Consider the following 20492-nt stretch of genomic DNA (forward strand, 5'->3'; position numbering starts at 1 on the left):
GCGAAAAACTTCACTTCCAGCCCTCATCCAAACTGCTAATGGTTATTAACCAGATCCTTTGGTTCATTTTCAATGAATGAATGAAAAAGTCAATGAAATAGAACATGCCCTTTATTAGACTGGTAGTATTAACTTTCAGTTTATCTTCAGAAAATGCAAGATTGGAAGAAGTGATAAGTTTTTGTACAATAAATAAAATTCGTCTAAATGCTTTGAAAATAGTGTTGGTCACATTTTCTTTATTCTTCCTTTACTGTTCAAATTTGTTAAAACAAATTTTAATGCTCTACTGTTCTTAGCTGACACTGAATTAAATGTATCTTCCTATTTGTGACTGAATTAATTCAATTTGTCTAAATGTATAAAAAAAGAACAATTTGAAGCATTGTAATGCTTCAAATAGTAAAACATTAAAGGAGAATGTCTGGTAATCAATTTATAATCTTGAGCTTAAGCAGTTAATTCAGTAAGACATTATTGCAATGCATCCCTCACTTAAAATGCAACACCTAAAGGCTAAACAAATGTATGTATTTATTGAAAAATAAACATACATATTTAAAATGTATATTTCTGCAAGGAAGAGTCCCAAGAATTCCTTCATATAAACGTAAAAGCCTGACTGATAGTAAATGCCGCTCAATAGATGTTGCCCACAAGGCTCTTCCAAGCCCTTATTAGGTTTGAAGTAGAACCACATTTTCACTCTTTTTTTTCTAATAAAAGAGATCATGATTTTATTTCACCTTTGTATGGTATTAGATTTTGGTTTGATGATCCCAAACACTGAAGATGAAAAGAAGAAAATGAGGAAGAAATATGTTGGGAGGCCAACTCTTTAAAGGCACTGTATTTCATGATGGAAGATAAGGTAAAGAAGATGTAGCCACAGCAGGAAAACAGGGTTACACACTGGAATGGTGAAAATTGTTTCTTTCATGCTTAAATTCTGCAACAGTTCAATTATCCAGCTAAAAATCTGAATTGCACAGACACATGCACACACAGACAAACACGCCTTGTCAGAGGGGGAGACAAAGTGAGAGAGAGACCCAGACGTAGACAGAGAGAGAGAGAAACAGTGATGTGGAGCAAAAGTGGCAGTGAGTTTCAGAGAAATGGCAGAAACCAGGGAGAGCAGCCTCCCTACTCGTGACAGCAGCTGAAATCCAATCCACTTGAGGTGAAGGGAAACGGCACTTCCATGAAGGAAATACGCAAAAAAAAAAAAAAAAAAAAGCATATGGGAGAGCTGGAAAAAAGGTTCAAGAAGCAATGCAGGGGGAAAAAAGAGAGAAAAATGACAGAGGAAAAAATAGATAAATCTGGTGTGTGGGAGAGTCACAGCAAGAAAGAAAAAGGCAAAACACACAGACTGTTTAGACATTTGTGCCTGTTAGGAATAGTTGGCTGTTTGGATAGTTGTGGTCAGAGTGGGTGGATAATTCAATCAACAAACTGCTTGTGATGAGCCCATGTTGTGCCTGAGTTGCCAAATCCTATCCTTGCCAAACATAGTATTGCGTTTTGCACAGAGATGTTGACAGCATCAATACGAAAAATATCTATTTGCTGAACTTTGTCTTGCTTTGTGATCTCTGCATGATTTCTTGAGTCTTCACAATAAAAAACAAACAAACAAACAAACAAAAAAAACCTTTCTGATTTCAAACTATTCATTCTTATTTTTTTCACTGTGTGTTCTCACAGACTTAGATGTTCCAGTTTTGACTGTGCACCAGACGGTTGGCGATATACGTACAGGATTCTACCAAGAGAAGACAGTATTCCTTCGCTGCACTGTCAACTCCAACCCGCCAGCCAGATTCATTTGGAAACGTGGCCCCATGGTCCTCGAACAGAGCAAAGACAGTGGGGTCGATATCTATGAACCTCTTTACACTCAGGTAATCTTTAACCATGTTTTCTGAATCCTGAAATCGTGTCTATGTTGCTTGGATAAAAGTGAGTCGTATGTTGGATTGTGCAATTTTATGTGGAAGAATAAAACAAAGAGGATTGAATAAGGTAGTTAGTTTTTGAAATGTGCAATATTTATGCACATTTTAATCAAAATTGAAATGTGCATATACAATTCGGCCCTTTAGTTTGACCCACCAATATAAGTACGGTCTATGCAAATCCCTTCAGACAGGGGTGGAACTAGCCTAATAGCCTACATAACCCTGTCATTTACATACCCACTTACAGATTTGTTGTTGTTTTTTTTTGAGTTGGCATCTCTAAATTTTATTTATCTAAAGATAAAAGACAGTGAATATGCGATCACCAGAATTTTAAAGCATTCTGGTTATGTTTTTTTGTTTTTTTTTGACACCTCATCAGTTTAATTATTCCTACCCGATATTACTTATCTCTTCTATTGCAAATGCAGTAACCAACTTTATGGCTGTCTCCATCAACGACTGCCTTTAGTCTTCTTTAAAAAGTCACGTAGCTAAACAAGCAATAAGTGATATTAGTAAATAAGTAACACTTCTTGATTAAACCTTTTTTTCCTTCCTGTCTGTCCTGATTCATTCTCTCCATTGTCTTTGCTGCATTGTATTCATTTTGTGTAAAGGTGATGAAAAAGCCCCAGTCAAACCACATATAAAAAAAAGAATAAATTAAAATAAACATGAAATGCTATTCTTGCTTCCTATCCGTTACTGATTGGACTCTACGTCTGATCCGAGATATAAAATACATCCCAGCCTTTGTATTTCTTGATTCACTTTCTAGTTAAATAGATAACTGTTTAAGCAGACAACAAAAAGCGAAAACTGTTTTTCTCCCTATGATCTGTTGCAAATACTGATGAGAAGGAGAAAGCTGGGACAATCCAACATTTCTTTCATTTGGCTCTATTACTCAGAGATGCTTTGGATTAGACAATCCACCATCTATCATCTGTCAATAGTCAAAACCATTTAAAGCTGATTAAATAGAGTACATTTTTCAGAATTTGCATCTCAATACAGATTTAGATGTTGCAGCTAATCCTGGACCTTTAAACCATACAGCATTCAGCTTGATCTCAAATAATGACAACAATACAACACAAAAAGGAGAGCTAAAAATACATTTCATACCCTGAATGTTTGTTCTGTCTATCCATCTTTAGGTACCAGTCATTAGATTATAAGATTGCACTGTGTGCATCTGTAAGGTTGCAAAGTAAAAGGAAATGTAAAATTCATGCAAAACCAATTTTAAGTCTTCATTTTAAACATAACTTTAAGGGTTAGAAGAAAATTGCTAAATGTGAAGTAATAGCCATTTTTCTCTCTATATACAGTCTTTCCAAAGGCTGAGAGGCATTTCATGCAATTTATATTATCTTCTGAAAGTTTAATTTATGGACCATAAGGCACCAGCTATGCATATCATTTCTTTACAGTTTGTATTCAGTATCAGACGTGGTGGTCCTTTCCTTCTCTTTATTGGAATTGTGAATATCCTTACCTCCATCACTGTTACACCACATGAACATCTCATAATTTCTTGTGTAATAATTCATGCAATTTAGTATAAAATATGTGTCTTTACAAAAGCCTTTTTTAAATAAACAAAAAGATGTGTAAAAATATTGCATGTGTTGAGGTCACAAGGTCAAGTCCGATTGGGTAGGCTCATCACCTACCCTATCGGATTCAACGGCTCTGTCTCAGAAAAAACATTACTGTTTTGTTCATGACGGAGAGAGCTGATGAGAGGAGTGCAAGAAAGACTGATTTAAGAAAGAGAAGGATAGAGGGATTTAGATTTTATGTTTTGACCTAAATATGCTATAAAATGTCATTTTTCTAATGTCACAGGCAAAGCCTTTTCTAAATGCACCATCCTTTTAGCTCAATAGCTCAATGACGATTAAGTTCACATAATTCTTCACATACACTCTGTTGGATGTGGCTTTATAAGACTAAATGCAGCATAAAATACACGAAATTATCTATTCTTTCATAGATATACAGTTTTTCTAATGTAGCTAAAATGTGGTGAGACTGTGGGCCTGAAAAACTAAGGAAACAATCACACTTCAGTTTTTAAAATTTTTTGATATTTTGTGTTATGTTTTTTTTCTTATGGCCGTTCATATCATTAATTGACTGTGACCATTATCAGACCTCCGTCTGAACTGTTCAGGAGATCAAAGCAACCTGAAAGCTCTGTCTATGGAAGTAATGTTGAATGTCACCATCTGTAGTGTTCAATGCAACTTAGTTGAAAAAAAGAAAAACTTTTGAGCAAAACATTGAGCCTCATCATTAACAAAGTAGGTTGTGTAGTGGTAGCCCTGGCAGTGATGTAAAAGACACCTACATTTTGGCATGACTTTCCATAATGGTGCAAATAAGATAATGAATATGCAGTTAGTGCGGGTGTTGTCAGGCATTTACCAAAATTTCGAGCACAACTGATAGTGGGTGTAAAAATGATGAAAACTCTTCTATTTAACCGACGGTTCTACATATTCTACTGGCTCTGACCATGGAGATTTTGGGAACGCAGGGAGGATTTGTTTTGCACATCCCAAATGCAGTTAGCCAGACTTTATAAAGTATACATTGCACATCAATCGGGTATAAATAAATACTGGTAGAGATCCATTTCCAAGGCAAGACTAACAGGATCAACCTTATCTGTCAGATTCAGAACAACAGGACCCAGTTTTCGAAGCGGAGAGACAGTTAGGTTTCACAATGTGTTTATTTACGATGGAATTGTAGAGAACAGTGTCTGCGTCTAAAGCAGGAACCTCTCCAGGTTAGTGACCATGTCTATATGGCGGAGGATGACAATGAATGTGTGAGTCACTAACCTGGTCTTAGAGTTCAGTCCCATGCCTGGAGTAAGAGGTATGTTCCTGCCAGTCAGCTGCCAAGAAGACGCGGTGGATGCTGCCCAGAGAGTCCCAGACACTGTAGTCCCGGAGGTCTGAGGACAGGCAGGAGATCAGAACTGAGCAACCAAAGGCAGGATAATCCAGAGTCTGGTTCACAGGCAGAATCCATCAAGAGTCCGAGAACAGGTCAGGCAAACAGATCAGAACAGGGACAGGAGGATCAGAGGTCCAGAGGCAGAACAGGTCAGGATCAAGCAATCAGAAACACGCAAGTACCCAAGAGAACTCTCACCAAAGGCTTGAATTATCTGGCACGTATAATTGATTGAGGGCTGGTTTAATAGAGGCTGAAGCAGGTGGATCAAATTAACAATAATGAGAACTGGGTGGAGCTCAGTAGTCATATACACCAATATCATGACATTATCAGGTTAGGACCATCAGATAACTACGGATGTAACAAAAAAACTTCATGCAACATGCTTTGCTTTTGTAAAGCAAAGCATGTTGTCCATGAAACAAGTAAAACCACTGAAAAAACTTTCCAGTGAGCGATTTCTGCCGGTTTTGCCTAAAAAATCAAAGAACATCCTGCACTATACCTTTAAGTCAGTGCAGAACAGACCTGACTTAGAGAAACTAGTGCATGTCTTTATTTAACACATCTTGATTATTTCAAAGCACTTCATTTAAGTAAGTTGTATCTCTTTTTCATCTTTTTTTTGCTTGTTTAGAATACTTAAGTTTGGCTTTTAACCAGAATTTCTTAGTGTTTACACATTTCCCTGGCTTTATCTTCTCTTCATTAGCTCCCTGTGAGTAACAGAATACATTTTCAAATTCTCCTGTTGACATAGGTGGATAAATGGAATTGTAAATCTATAGCTCTCTGGCCTACTACAGTCTCATTTTCCTTCTTGGGCTCTAATATTAAAAGATTAGCGGTTTCCTTTGTTTAAAAAATTATTATTAATAATAGTGATGATCAGACTTTTTCTGTGGTGGCGTGAAAACTTTGGAATATTCTCCCTGCGAATATTGGACAGGCTTCTTCAATTTCATTTTTTAATGTGTCTTCTTAAAACTTTTTTCATTTTATTTTTACTCAGTGTAAGCGTTTACTGATGTTGTTTTTATTTTTTAATTACTGTTGTTTTTATGTTTTTAAATGTGCATTATAAATATGTTTCACTTTACTGACTCTGTTTAATGTTTTTAATGTTTTTTTTTTATGTTTTAATTTTTTTTAATGTTTTTAATCTTTAAACTATGTGTAATAATGGGTGTTGAATGTCTCTTGCAGGGTGAGACGAAGGTCCTTAAACTGAAAAACCTAAGGCCCAAGGATTTTGATGACTACACTTGCCAGGTGTCTGTGCGCAATGTGTGCAACATTGAAGATAAGTCAGTTACCTTCAGGCTAACAAATGCTACCGGTAAGATTTTGTTGCTTATTCTGTCCTTTACAAAGACAAACACATCTTTGTAATCCACAGACACACAGACACACACACACACATATACACACACACACACACACACCCATGTTGTGTCACAATATCCTTGTGGGGACCTTCCATTGACTTCCATTCATTTCCCACAAATTTATATGGCCTAACCGTGACCCTTGCCCTAACCCTAACCATTACCGACACATACCTATCCCTAAACCTAACCTAAACTCAATTCACACCTAAGTCCTAAACCTAACCCCCACCCCAAGAAGAGAAACTTTCCCTATGGGGACCAGTTGTTGGTCCCCACAAGTACCTATGAGTCCCCAAAATGTAGCATATTCCTAGGAAATTGTCCCCACCAGGTATTAAAGACATGGCCACACATACACACACATTACACACATACACACACACACACATATATATATTCTTTGTCTATTTTCTTGTAAATGTGTTGCTTCCATATATCTTTTATTCTTTTAAGATTTTACAGCATTTTTTTTTCATCGTAGTTTTCTCTGTTACTTGCTGTAAATTGGCTCAGAAATCTGCTTTTAATTACTTTATCAATAAAGCCCATCCATTTCTCTCATCTTCTCACATTCCTGCTATGTATCAATCTCTTTACCTCCCTTTTTATTGGGGCAGCTGTTTTTCCTTCCTCTAACCGTCTCTATTTTCTTGTCTGTCTCCTTCCACGCAGCGTTGTCTTCCTGTCTAGTTTTTCTGTTGCTGAGAGCTCATCTCAGGGCCGTCAGCTGTAATTCAGTTGTCACGCTCCCTGTTATCTCCAATTCTCTTTGCACGTCTCTGTCCATCTACACGCCACCGCCCAGCAACTCTCTTACTTACAGCAACACTGTTGCCATTGACAGTCTTGTCAGGTTTATTACGGTCAGGCTGATGCACCGCAAGGGGAATCCTAGAGCTTTGTTTATTTTAAAAACATTTTAATTCCTCTTTGTATTTATCTTTTTTGTTTTGCTTTGCTTTACCGCTATTATCAAAACTTTGATGTGCTTTTTAAATAAACCTTTTATGTTATAAATTTAGTAAACTGACAATCCTAGTTCAGATGTTTGTCAAAGTTAGTTAGTCAAGCATTAATGGAGCCGAAACACTTGTTGTATGTTGTTCTCATGGTCAAAGTGGCTGAATAAGTGCAAACAAGCAGCACGAGGTAGGCAATCTTTGAATGATTGTTTTATTTGAGTTCATGCTGTGGGCAAAATATGCAACATTGCATGCTAAAGGTGCCTTCTTTAAATCTCCACCCTGGAACTGGAAAAAAATTAAACATTAATACTCCCTCTCAGCAAGAGTTGGACGATTTTGGTAATGGGCTTTTTTTCCTTAGATGAAAAGGTCTATCATGTTTTTTTTTCCCTCTCTTTTTTTCTGTAGAAGCAACTAACCTGTCTTGGCTTTGATCAAAGGCAATACAATCTGCCAACTAGGGCCTCTTTGACTTTAAAGTTTAAACACATATCTTATTTACTGCATCTATAGCAAAACCAATGGTTTTCAATTGCAAGTTATTCCAGTGACTTATTTGCTATTAATAATATATATTCTCCAACAATAAAACATATTATCAGAGTAGCTGATGTTAGCATGTATCTTCACCTGCTCTTCTAACAAGCATTAGCATGTTCGCCCATTTTCAACATCTGTGTTGGACTAAAGTGGGAGAAAATCAGACCGACTAAACACATCCCAATTTACAAAGACACATGGCTTTATCTGAGGTCATCTTCCTAAGGATCGCTCCTCTTTGTCCTCTTTCTGTCCTCTTCCATTAATGTGTCTTCTGCGGTGAGATTAAGCACCCAAGAGTCCAATACATGCCTTTGCATTTTTTTGGAATCATTAAGGTGTATTGCTTTTATTTTTTACCATTGGCTAAATGCCACTATGAAATAATTTCTGAATCACCTCATCTGGAAAGTTCCAACATGTATGCCTTGTATGCCTTTTGTTAACACGAACTTCAACAAATACTAACTAGTCAAAGTTTGAATCATTACTTCATACTCATATTACAAGCATATCACGGATCATTCTAAAATTATATCCCCCCTAAAATTATAACCGGTTTCAACCCAGGAACAATGCAGAAAAAAACTAGGTTTTCAGTGGGAAAGCAGCCATATATAACGTCATCTGCAAATAACATTTGGACGGCTTCTTTATTCATACAACAACAAAGATGCAGGTATTAATCAATGGTGTACTTTTGATGAATGTTCTTTATTTGAACAGAATGAACTATCATGTTGCTCAGGTTGATTATTAAAGCTTTTGGGGTGTGAATACTTCACACTTATTGTAGCCTTTGCTGACCAGTAGGATACTTTAATGCCTCTTATAAAATATTAACTTCCCCTTTTTCTCTCTCTTACTGACATGACACTGCTCTTCTTGTTTTGCTGCAGAAAGTCAGTTAGGCGTTAGATGTTAGTACTTTATTCTTTAATTATGAGGATTGTTTTTTTTAATGTTTTACAAGAAAACAAGGCTGAATTCACCTCATTTGACAACAGTGAAGCATGATTCCAAAGACAAATTAAGAAACAAGTCAAAAAAGCTGCTGTTTTATGGCTTAATTGAAGTGAAATACACAGAAGGGAACCAGAATTCAGAGGGAGAATAGGACAAATTTGATCAAAAATAACAATCACAAGAAAAGAAAATACAGACATATTCAATTTGACATAGCAACTAAAATATCAGAATCAGAGCTTGAAAATAACACTGAAATCAAAAGAAAAATAAATAGAAAGTAAAAAAAGTCAAAGTCAAACAACAGAAATATTCGGCCAAGGGGACAATAAATAACGTTTATCTTAAAAACAAAAAATGCTGAGATTAAAAAAAAAAACTAAATACAAAACAACTGACTTTCCTATCTACCTATCTACCTATCTACCTATCTATCTATATATATATATATATATATACACTTATCTGTTTGTCATTGCAGCATTACTCTCTGTTTAGATCAGATTAATCCAGTAATGTCATATCATCATCTTTGATAGATCACAATGGGAGAAAGAGATTAATTTGTCTGTTTTATTTTTCATTATAATCCTGTCCAGGGACTTTTACACTGGGCTACCATTAAATCCCATTCAGTGACAAAATCCTCTTTTTGCCTCTTAAAATGAAATTGTATTTGTTGAGGAGTGCTGTAGTTCTGTCACCATAGTTAGAGAGACAAAATATACAAGCATATATTTAAGACGGTTTAAGTAACTATACCAGACATTTCAGCTCTGAGATTCAGCTTTGAGATGTTTCAAACTACATAAGACTATATCTAAAAAAAAGAGCTCCAATGAAGAAACATTAGCGACCTGAGATCCAGGTGTTGGAGAGATAAAATAGGGCTGGTCTGTTTAATTAAATCCAATTGAGCTTCAATGTAGCTCAAATGTCTGAAGAAGTGAATTCCTTTCTGATAGAGTAAAGTCACAATACACAATGTGTTGTGGTTTACTGCCTATGGGACTGTATTGCCAAGAAAGCAGAAAAGTCACTCATGTTCAATGTAATCCCCCAAAAAATGGATATTTGAGGTTTAGAACTGGGCAAATATGTGATGCAAAATGATGGCCTGGACTAATAAATTATGCGCCGTTTTTTAATACGTGTACTTGTGCTCTCTCATGTGCTCGTGTGAAACATCATCAACCTCAGCCCTAGCACTGTTCCAATTCACAAGGACAGAAGACTGAGAATGGACAAAGTCCCCGGATGTTGTTCTGGCCCCCCCCCTATACTGAGCATGCATCAGAGCAGACTTGTCCGTTCTCGCGATTGACTGCCATCCCAGCATGCACTGCGGCAGTAGCAACTTTCAATGGAGCACTCACTGAGCTCAGAATATTTAGTTAAAAGTTCTCTTTTCTATTGCTTATTCTATAAAAGTATGTTTTAGGATCATTTCAGTCGAGAACATTATATCTTTAAGCTTCACTATATGGCCCATTTACTGATTTAGTGCGTAATTAAAAAATAAATCCGATGTTGAGAGGACCATGGCAACCAGCGGAGCTCCGAGGCTAACCAGGCTAACGTTTGCCTGTCTGCAGCGGCCCTCTCTCGGCATAGCCGTGTGTGAAAGACTGCTGGCTCTGATGGCGATTTTTTTTGTTTTATTTGGCAAAATGTTAATTTGCTTTGTGCTTATCTGACTGTGTTAATTATTACTCCCCCACTAAATGAAAAAAGTAAGAATTTATTATTATCTAATGACTATTAATAACGGGAGGTGAAATGCAGCTCCAGACAAGCCGAGCGTGTGGTGACGTCACAAGTACATGTATGCTTCTGTTCCGATTGACCAGGATTTATGTTGCGTGCTCCGGTTCTCCCCAAGTCCATACTTTCCTGTGTTCTTGTCACAAAACATACTTCGGGGAACACAAGTCCTTTCTCTCGTTCTTGTGAATTGAGAAACAGTCAATGTGTCTTCAGATGATGTGAATGGCCAGGTAAAAGTGCACTATTTGAGAGATTTAAGAAACACATCACACTAGGATTTACAGCTGGAAGACAGCAGACAGTACAATGCCTTTTGGGTGTGTTGTGGAATAAATGTCTTGATCACTCATGCCTGTTTTTGCAATAAGATGGACCGAAACCCTCTCAGGAAGGCAGTTATATTTTGAATCATCTTAGTATCTTTTTTGTATTCAGTTTTTGGTTTTATACTTTAATAAAAGCATATGTGTGACTAATAATCTCACAATAAGTATTTTAAAAGACAAAAGGCATTCAATTAATAAAGCTGCATCCAGTGAAATTATAATAATAGCTCTGTGTTTATGAAGGTACTTAAAACGAGTGCCAGAAGTGTTTTATCCAAATACCACCTCTGTTTGTCAGTATTCATTCTGGTTGTGCTTTGAATTAGATAATTTGTCCATAGTGAGTGTGGCTACTGAAGGTCAATTTAAGAGGAGAAAACAGACAGTATGGTCTTTATTGTTCAAACATAAACTTGGTGTTTGTGTGCTTTCTAAATACATTTCAGTTCAAGCAGTTTACTTTGCAAAATGTATATCTTGTTAAACTTATAACTCTTGCCATGATCAGAGTAAACAGACTGATGTTTTTTAAAGTTGCAGTAATATACGTAGATACTTCTACATTAGTTTTTTTTTTCCTAGCCAGTGCCAGATTAATAATATTAAAAAATCAGTATTTGTTGTCATTTCAACTGAATGCCAAGAAAAGGTGAGAGTAATGCAGATGGATGATTCTTTGAGGATAGAAGTAACCTGCCACATCCAATAAAAGCTTCAAACACTGTTTAAAATATAAATCAAAAACTTTTTCCCCACAACCAATCACATTTTTCAATATGTGCTTCTAATAATAATACCTGCTCATATATCTTATTATTTATTATAATTTCTCCTAAAAGATATAGTCTACATACTTCAAGTGTCTACTCAATCATTGTATTAGCAATACTCCTTAATTAGGTACAACAATGTATTATTATATATAAAGAAATATCTCAGTTATGCAGAAAATCTTACCTAATCCAGTCTCAACTAATTTGCTCCAACTATATTCATTCCAATTAAACCCGACCCATTTTAATATAATTGTACTTCAGTTATACACAGTCACGATCATTCTATTAGTATTTATAGAATTATAATTAACTAATCAAGTACAACATAGAAACAGGTTATATTAAATGCTACTTGAAATCAAACCCATCGTCTTAGCATGCATGGAGTGTGCTTTGGTAAAACCAGTCCCTTTCATCAATAAATGACCCCCGCTCTTGTGTTGTGCTATAATTCTCAGTCTCCTTGGTGCAGAATAATTTCAGTACATCAAATCAAAACAGTTACCTCATAGCTTTGCACCTCTGATTAAAGGTTGTTTCTGAGATGTTGCAAGAGTCTCCCTATAACACATTTTGTTTTGTTTTTTTCAGTTTTACCAAAAAGAAGAGATTTTAGCACTGCATTATAAGTCACAGTTTATACATCTTTCATGCAATGTTGAGGGAAGGTTGGTGCTACATGAATTATAGATTACTTGATGAGATCACATACAAACATCTTCTCATTTATGTGAGTTTAAAATAAACAGAATTAAACAAAATGATGCACAATGCAACATGTTTCTTGTCACTGGTTTTATATTCCAAATTGTTATAGAAAGATATTTTTATGCACAGGCTTTGTTTCTTTTTTTCAAATTGAGTAGCTATTGCTATTTGATTCAACAGAATTTTTGAAATGTATTCTATTTATTTTATTACCAGTTTTATATGACGTTGCTGTTATACAAATAACTGATTTATTTATTAACCAATTTTTCTGTTGAATGAATGAATTGACTAGTTTACTGTATTTTAAAGCTCTGGTTTAAACTTTAGTTTGGGGCATTTACAAATGCAGCAAGTTTTCTAAGTTTGAGAGGCACAGGATCCAAAATGCAATGAGTTAGATTCCTTGTAATTAAGGGTTTGCCCAAAAAGTTTATCATCTTATCATTTTTAATAAGCCACTGTTGTCAACTCTTAGAAGCTGGTTTACTCCAAGCAGTGAAGAGATCATTTTTAGGCTTGCTTTTGTCAGTAAAATCATTGAAAAAAAGAGCATTATTGAGAAAAACTGCTTGGGAAGTGTATCACATTCAGTCTGGCAACCAGCTGGACAGTAGCAAAACTGTTTAATTTGAACAACTTTGTATAGCTTCAGCACATCCCACAGCAATGAGTGTCAACAGAGGCTTCTGACAGCGCTGTCTATAACTAACTTTGAGCACTCAATTAAAATTAAGTTACTTTTAATAAAGTATATGCATTGCATTACAATACTTATGCAGAGGTGAGTAGACTACCCAAAGAATATTCCATTAAGGGTAACACATTGTTTTTCTACTCCAGTAAGAGTAAAAAGTAGCCATCCAAGAAATTACTTGAGTAAAAAAGTGTTATTTAGAAATGGTACACCCAAAAAGAGGAATTAAAGCATCTGTTGGATCTACTTAAGCACTTTTAGTTACTTTAACACCATTGTTTCATATTTCAGAATTTCTGCTGTGCACCACAGCAGAAAGTGACTCACACTTGCTTCGGCCCCTCCGCTTCTGTTTCGCCTTTCTGATTTTGCTAGCATAGCTTGGTGGTATGAATTTATTATTTATTTAATATTATTAGTGCCCGCTTTCCTGTTTGACATGTAAAATCAGGAGCTTGGTGCACACACTGCTTTGGTGTCCGGCCAAATTTCCTTCTGTGCTGAAATACTTTGTTTATCCAGAAGGCTTCTATAACTGCACCCTCACTGCACCGTAACTGATGTGAATGTACACATTGATTTTAATGATTTGGATTCCTTGTGACATCCGCACAGCAGCTGTACCAGGGTGAGCCCAGTGTAGAGATACTTTCACAGGTCCAACAGACATACATTTCTTTTTTTAAGTGTATTCAAGTACTGAAAACTTCATAAACATTTGAAGTTTGCCATTTTTAGATTTCCTAAGTTGTTTTTTTAAAGCATTGAGTCTTTGTATCTTGAACTTGTACATTTTGTTTTTTAATGAAAATCATTTTGTGTTTTTTTTCCCCTTTAGTTCACCATTTGCTGCCATCTACTTCCTATTTGTCTCATTTCACTTCACTTAAGCCTCTCCTATGTTACATTGATATTCCTTTATTGGTTCTTTAGGGCCACATAAATTGCTGTGAGGGGTGAGATTATTAATCAAATTGTAAACAGTTACTGTAACAGAACCTCTCAAGGCATGAAGTTAGAGTTTACAGGAAAGGCAGTAAGGTGGTACACAGTATCAGGTAGGAACACATGGGGAAGCTGGACAAATCTTTTCCCCCGCTGATTTTGTCTCAATTTCTCATAATTTCACTGCACTATGTACACTCACCGGCCACTTTATTAGGTACCTCATGCTAGTAACGGGTTGGACCCCCTTTTGCCTTCAGAACTGCCTCAATTCTTCGTGGCATAGATTCAACAAGGTGCTGGAAGCATTCCTCAGGGAGTTTGGTCCATATTGACATGATGTCATCCCACAGTTGCCGCAGATTTGTCATCCCAAAGATGCTCTATTGGATTGAGATCTGGTGACTGTGGAGGCCATTTGAGTGCAGTGAACTCATTGTCATGTTCAAGAAACCAGTCTGAGATGATTCCAGCTTTATGACATAGCGCATTATCCTGCTAAAAGTAGCCGTCAGAAGTTGGGTACATTGTGGTCATAAAGGGATGGACATGGTCAGCAACAATACTCAGGTAGGCTGTGGCGTTGCAACGATGCTCAATTGGTACCAAGGGGCCCAAAGAGTGCCAAGAAAATATTCCCCACACCATGACACCACCACCACCAGCCTGAACCGTTGATACAAGACAGGATGGATCCATGCTTTCATGTTGTAGACGCCAAATTCTGACCCTACCATCCGAATGTCGCAGCAGAAATCGAGACTCATCAGACCAGGCAACGTTTTTTCAATCTTCTATTGTCCAATTTCGATGAGCTTGTGCAAATTGTAGCCTCAGTTTCCTGTTCTTAGCTGAAAGGAGTGGCACCCGGTGTGGTCTTCTGCTGCTGTAGCCCATCTGCCTCAAAGTTCGACGTACTGTGCGTTCAGAGATGCTCTTCTGCCCACCTTGGTTGTAACGGTGGTTATTTGAGTCACTGTTGCCCTTCTATCAGCTGGAACCAGTCTGGCCATTCTCCTCTGACCTCTGGCATCAACAAGGCATTTCCACCCACAGAACTGCCGCTCACTGGATGTTTTTTATTTTTCGGACCATTCTCTGTAAACCCTAGAGATGGTTGTGCGTGAAAATCCCAGTAGATCAGCAGTTTCTGAAATACTCAGACCAGCCCTTCTGGCACCAACAATCATGCCACGTTAAAGTCACTCAAATCACCTTTCTTCCCCATACTGATGCTCGGTTTGAACTGCAGGAGATTTTCTTGACCATGTCTACATGCCTAAATGCACTGAGTTGCCGCCATGTGATTGGCTGCTTAGAAATTAGGTGTTAACGAGCAGTTGGACAGGTGTACCTTATAAAGTGGCCGGTGAGTGTACTTTGGAGGTATACAATCCTTAATTTCATGTTTTGTTACATAATACAGGTCCAGACCACAAAAACATATCCTCCCCAAACACAAAACGTAATTTAGACGTTTTTTTTTTTGGCAAAAGCTGGTCGCTCCGTCATAGTTTTGATCCAGAAATAGTTATTACAAATTTGGTCGATCTGATTTGGTCCCACTTTAATCTAAAAATAAATGTTGAAAAGATGTTGCAGAGCCAGTTTTCAGTCTTTTCAACAATCTGAAAATTATAGCTTTTCACCTTGTTGACATTGTTTGGATGTAAGTCTTGTCTTTTCAATGTCTTTCCAACCAGTTTTTGCTTGGTAGGATGATTAGACTGATACCAAGTGAACCATGAAGCTGATATGTGTTTTTGCAATAGCATACAGTAGTGAGATTGTTACCTTGGCATTAGGGCGGCAGCCAGACGATGTGTCAGAATCCAGGGAGTAGCTATTGAAGATGTCATTCACTTCATAACTTAAGACACTCCTGCTTTTTGACTTGTCTTTACTTCCAAGTCTAAGCTTAGATTATTTAAATCTTGTGAAGATTTACCAACGATTAGAGATCCAATTCTGCAATTTAATTCCTTGTTCAGAGTAAACAAAGATGTCTTTAAATGGCTTTACATTAATACATCGATGAATAATAGAATCAATCACTGCAGCAAGACCAATACATAAATTGCACTATGATTATTATAGCAACATAATACTTTCCCAATTTGAAGCGAATATTACTTAAATTGTAATGAGGTAAGAACCAGTTGAAAAAAAACATAGAAAGAGACATTTTTACTCAAAGCTCACCTCTTGCCTTCTGTTGATTTCAAATATTATTAATCTTTCAAGGGGAAAATAACTCTTAGCCATCTACATCAGGATATAAACTGTGTTTAAATTGTGTCACTTTAGACATAATACTAGAACTAGATCTGACCTAATGACATGCTGATGCTCCATCAAACATGAGTAATGCTTAAAAAACTGAACTAATATGAAAAAAAAAAAGTTTTCATGAGTGCTCTGGGACTTAAAGGCCTTTAAGGCTTTGCTTTCCTAGTGTTGTGCCGTGATACAATGAAAGTAGACAGAGCTATTTATTCTCTCATTGCTGCTGTTATGCCAATGAAATTTCTTGTCAGATCTAGAGTCACCACGACTGAAGTTAGCTAAAGTGATCATATTAGGTTTTTGCATTGTCACCCTTTAGATGCTGCTATCAGCTCAGTGTGAGTTTATATTTTTGTTTGCACTGTTGCGCTGTCTAAAACATGAATACATAGAGTACTTTAGCTTCTTTAAAGTCCAGCCATTTTCATAATCTCTGTAAAAAGGAGATTAGCAATGTACTATATACAATCTATTCAAGTAGTGAGTCCCTTCTTTAAGTCTGTGCATCTTGTACAGGAATAGCCTCTTGTAGATGCACTCAATACAAATACATCTATTACTTAGTGGTAAAACTAGACTGAAGTGCAGTAGGATTCTATAAAATATGTTTTTTGGTACCGTTTCCTGGGCAAGCATTACTGGAGTTGCAAATTTTATTTTCAAATTAATGCATGAGCCAATCAGCTTTGGTTACCATTTGAAATATTGCAAAATGCCACCTTTTTAATACTCCTCTTTCTCTGTTACCTATCATTCATATTAGTTGAAGGACACTGAGCAGATGGAGCATAAACCATATACTGATGTTAAAAGGGTAAAGAAAGAATATACAGTTTGATATGTGCATCTGTGAGAACAGAACAGTAAAGTAAACGATTAATTTTCTTTAGTTAAATCCGGCTGAACAGGTGCAGTGGCGTCTGAGGTAAATAAGTGAGATTAATTTTCTGTTTATAAAAAAGCCTCAAGCTATTTATTTATTTATTTTTTACCTAGGTAAGTTATTTATGAATTATATACCTGATTATTTCATATTTTTCTCTATTTTTTGAATCTCAAAAAAGACTTTCTAGTTAAACAGTTTTACCAGATTATCTGGAAAAGGTTTAGCCTCATTTAATGACAAAATAATTTTATTATTCTACTCACTGAAGGTATATCTCATTTCACCAAAATGTTAAACAGATTAAGCCAATTCATTCTTAATACCGAAATTCCATTTTTTAAATTTTTTTTTATTAAAGTCCTTTAAAGTTGGCATTAAAAACATTCTAAAACTTTCTTTTCAGAGTTTTGCTCAATATTGTGTTCAGAAATTAGGTCTAAATATGTTGAAGTGAAATTACACATTTTAAAGCATTTTAAAATATTACATAGGTTATATTGGAGTACACTTACTTAAAACAGATTGGAATGTTGAAGCCTTTTTCATTTGACTCCACCCAGATCTTTAGAAAGCATGTGATCAAAGAAGCTGTTGTTCGTTGCATGAGCTCCAACTTTCTAGGACAGTCATTTAAAGCTGTGTTTGTTTGTTTTTTATTTGAGCCAGCAAGGATACATTTTTAGAAAAAGGAAGATGTGCAAAGAGTAAGAAGTCTTAGGAATCTGTTTGTTTTTGTTTGATTTGATAAAATTTGAGATGAAAGTATCTTGATCCCTCCATCACCAAGAGGAAACCTTTCAAAGGGTCAGTGCGAGTGCTACTCGAGCATAAAGGCAATGACTCCATAACAACCTGATATGAAGCATCTGAATGCTTTTCTAACAGCAAAGTTGAATTTTATTAGTAACCTCTAATGAGGTTTATTTGCATTTAGATATTTGACACCCAAGTTTCCTTCTTCCAGTTCAAATATGGATGTTACATCCATCGTAAGATTGTGGACACAATTGCAGAAATTACTCAGGAACACAGAACGAAAAGATGGAGGTGTCATAACAACAGAAAACTATTATAAAACAGGTGATCCAGAATCCCTCAAAAGCAGTGACTGTGGAGACGATGAAACAATATTCATGGATTCCATAAGAATGAGGTGGGTGTGGTTCTGTGTTCAGAAAGAATGAACTTGGCAGAGTGCAACTGTGTGAGGACTTAAAGGAGCTTTGGATCTTTTTTCTAGGAGAAGTAGAACCAAGCGTTTGAGAGAGGGCAGGCTTTCAAGATCAGTTATGTGTAGAGCTGCTGAGTGTAATTGTGGAGCATGTCATTTTAACTTTGAGCATGAAGAACTTTATTAGGACTGCAGTCATTTGTGAGATCTACTGGTAGATTTCTGCTTTGCAGGGAGAAATCCATCTTCCTCCATGAACACAGACACATGCATGAGGTAAAATAATGACAGTGAAACCTTGAAAAATGTTGAATAGATATACAAATATCCAAAGACTTTTATGACTGTTTTATAGTTAACAGTAATATTGCTTTCAAATGAGTTTACTTTCTGCAGTAGAGCATAATGACATCAATGCTTAAACAAAAACTCATTACATAATTTATTACTCTATTTAGAAGAGACAGTAGGGTTTGTCTGCTCTGCCTCATGGTGCCTTGAGTGTTGTAGAGAAGTGCAAGGTGCTTTGTGTTAAAACCACTCAAAGGATTTCAACAGGCAAGAGCCTGAACACCAGTTCAGCTCTGTTACTGCTGTGCCTCTTATTACCCTGATCACTGTGAAATATGAAAGAAATAGTACTAGGAGCTGCAAATGCAATAAGTTATTTACAACATTTCAATTTCATCAAAAGTTCTCAGATGTATATTACTTAAAGTTATCAGGCTACTTTGGTACAGAAAAGATCCCAACACCTATGGGCTTCTTTGTACCTTAAGCCTTCTGTTATCTGTTTTGATTAATCTTTTACGTGTGAAACTGTTGAATTCAGGATGTCTGAACCAGGTTTTCTTTTTATCATAAATATTTTATGACCTAATTAGAAAACTCAATTATACTTCAAATCCTTAAAGTTTTTAGATACAGAATAAATTAAGTACAGTGTGATGCAGTCTTCACTTATTTCGTACTGGTTTTCTCTGTCACAGCTCCCCCAATGATCCGACTCTCGGTAAATGACAGCGTGGTGGTTGATCCTGGACAAGATGTGGTCATGACCTGTGAGGTGACTGCAGGTTTACCCCCACCCACAGTCACATGGTCACGTTATCCCGGACCCCTTCCCCTCAGTGCTCTGGTTCGGGGGCCGACACTAGTTTTACGTGCAGTCACACCAGCGGATGCAGGTTTCTACAACTGTACAGCAACTAACAATGTGGGAAACCCTGCTCGCAAGAACATCAACCTTGTTGTCAGGAGTAAGTAAATGTTTTTTTTTTTCCCTCATGTGGATAATAAAGACAATGCTCAGTGGATTTATTATTGAATCTTGGGGTATTCACGTAGATAACACTAACTATTACTTAGAACTATTGCATCGGCTATAAAATATTTTGTTGAATTCAAAATTAGGGTTTTACAGTTAAAAACTAATCAGTTTTCAGTAAACAGATTTTTGTCATAGCTTTTGAAACATTCAAAAACAAAGGACAAGAAGGTCATTTGACAGTAATTACTCAGATTTTAAACATGCTCTCATTGGTTATTCACAATTTTTACCCTCTTCATGATGTTCATGGTCACAGAGGGCTAAAGTCAATCAAAATATTTCATAGGCATGTGAAAGGGTACAGAATACAGGTTACCATTCAATCCCAAGGACAAAGACAAGGAAACAGACAAACAACCACGATTTTTAAAGATACTTTTATTCAACATTACTTGGAATGGAACTAGGTAGGGTATTTTACCATTTTTAAATTATGATTTTAAATATATTTTTGGCAGAAAAAAAAACTATAAATAAGTACTGACAGGCAGACCTTAGATTGGTAAATACATCTTATCTTTTTTACCATAAGATAATTTAAAAGCACTGTCACCATAAATGATTACACACACATCAGGCCTTTTCCTCATCAATGTGGTTTTTTCTAAGAAGCTCCTTGCAAAAATGTCATAGTTTCTACAAGTTTCTTTATAAAAAATATATTATTTTATACCACCACCTACAGACAGTGTAAACATTTATCAAAAAGCAGCAAAAAAGGAAAGCAATGTGCATGTGTTTAATTTTACTGTGTTAGGTTAGAGTTTAGGTAATGGAATAACTTTTCACAAT

General features: G+C 36.2%; 1 protein-coding gene across 3 annotated transcripts in view; it reads left to right on the plus strand.

Annotated features, from left to right (window-relative positions):
* mdga1 (MAM domain containing glycosylphosphatidylinositol anchor 1) overlaps positions 1-20492 on the plus strand; it is a 240539-nt gene that overhangs the window by 154404 nt on the left and 65643 nt on the right. For all 3 annotated transcript variants that reach the window (XM_015378249.1, XM_015378250.1, XM_015378251.1), the window contains 3 exons: positions 1711-1907; positions 6153-6285; positions 19360-19629. In XM_015378249.1, coding sequence (XP_015233735.1) covers positions 1711-1907; positions 6153-6285; positions 19360-19629 — 600 coding nt within the window. The remainder of the gene's footprint in view (positions 1-1710; positions 1908-6152; positions 6286-19359; positions 19630-20492) is intronic.

This window comes from Cyprinodon variegatus, unplaced genomic scaffold (genome assembly GCF_000732505.1).
Source record: "Cyprinodon variegatus isolate N-32 unplaced genomic scaffold, C_variegatus-1.0 Scaffold167, whole genome shotgun sequence".
Classification (NCBI taxonomy): Eukaryota; Metazoa; Chordata; class Actinopteri; order Cyprinodontiformes; family Cyprinodontidae; genus Cyprinodon; species Cyprinodon variegatus.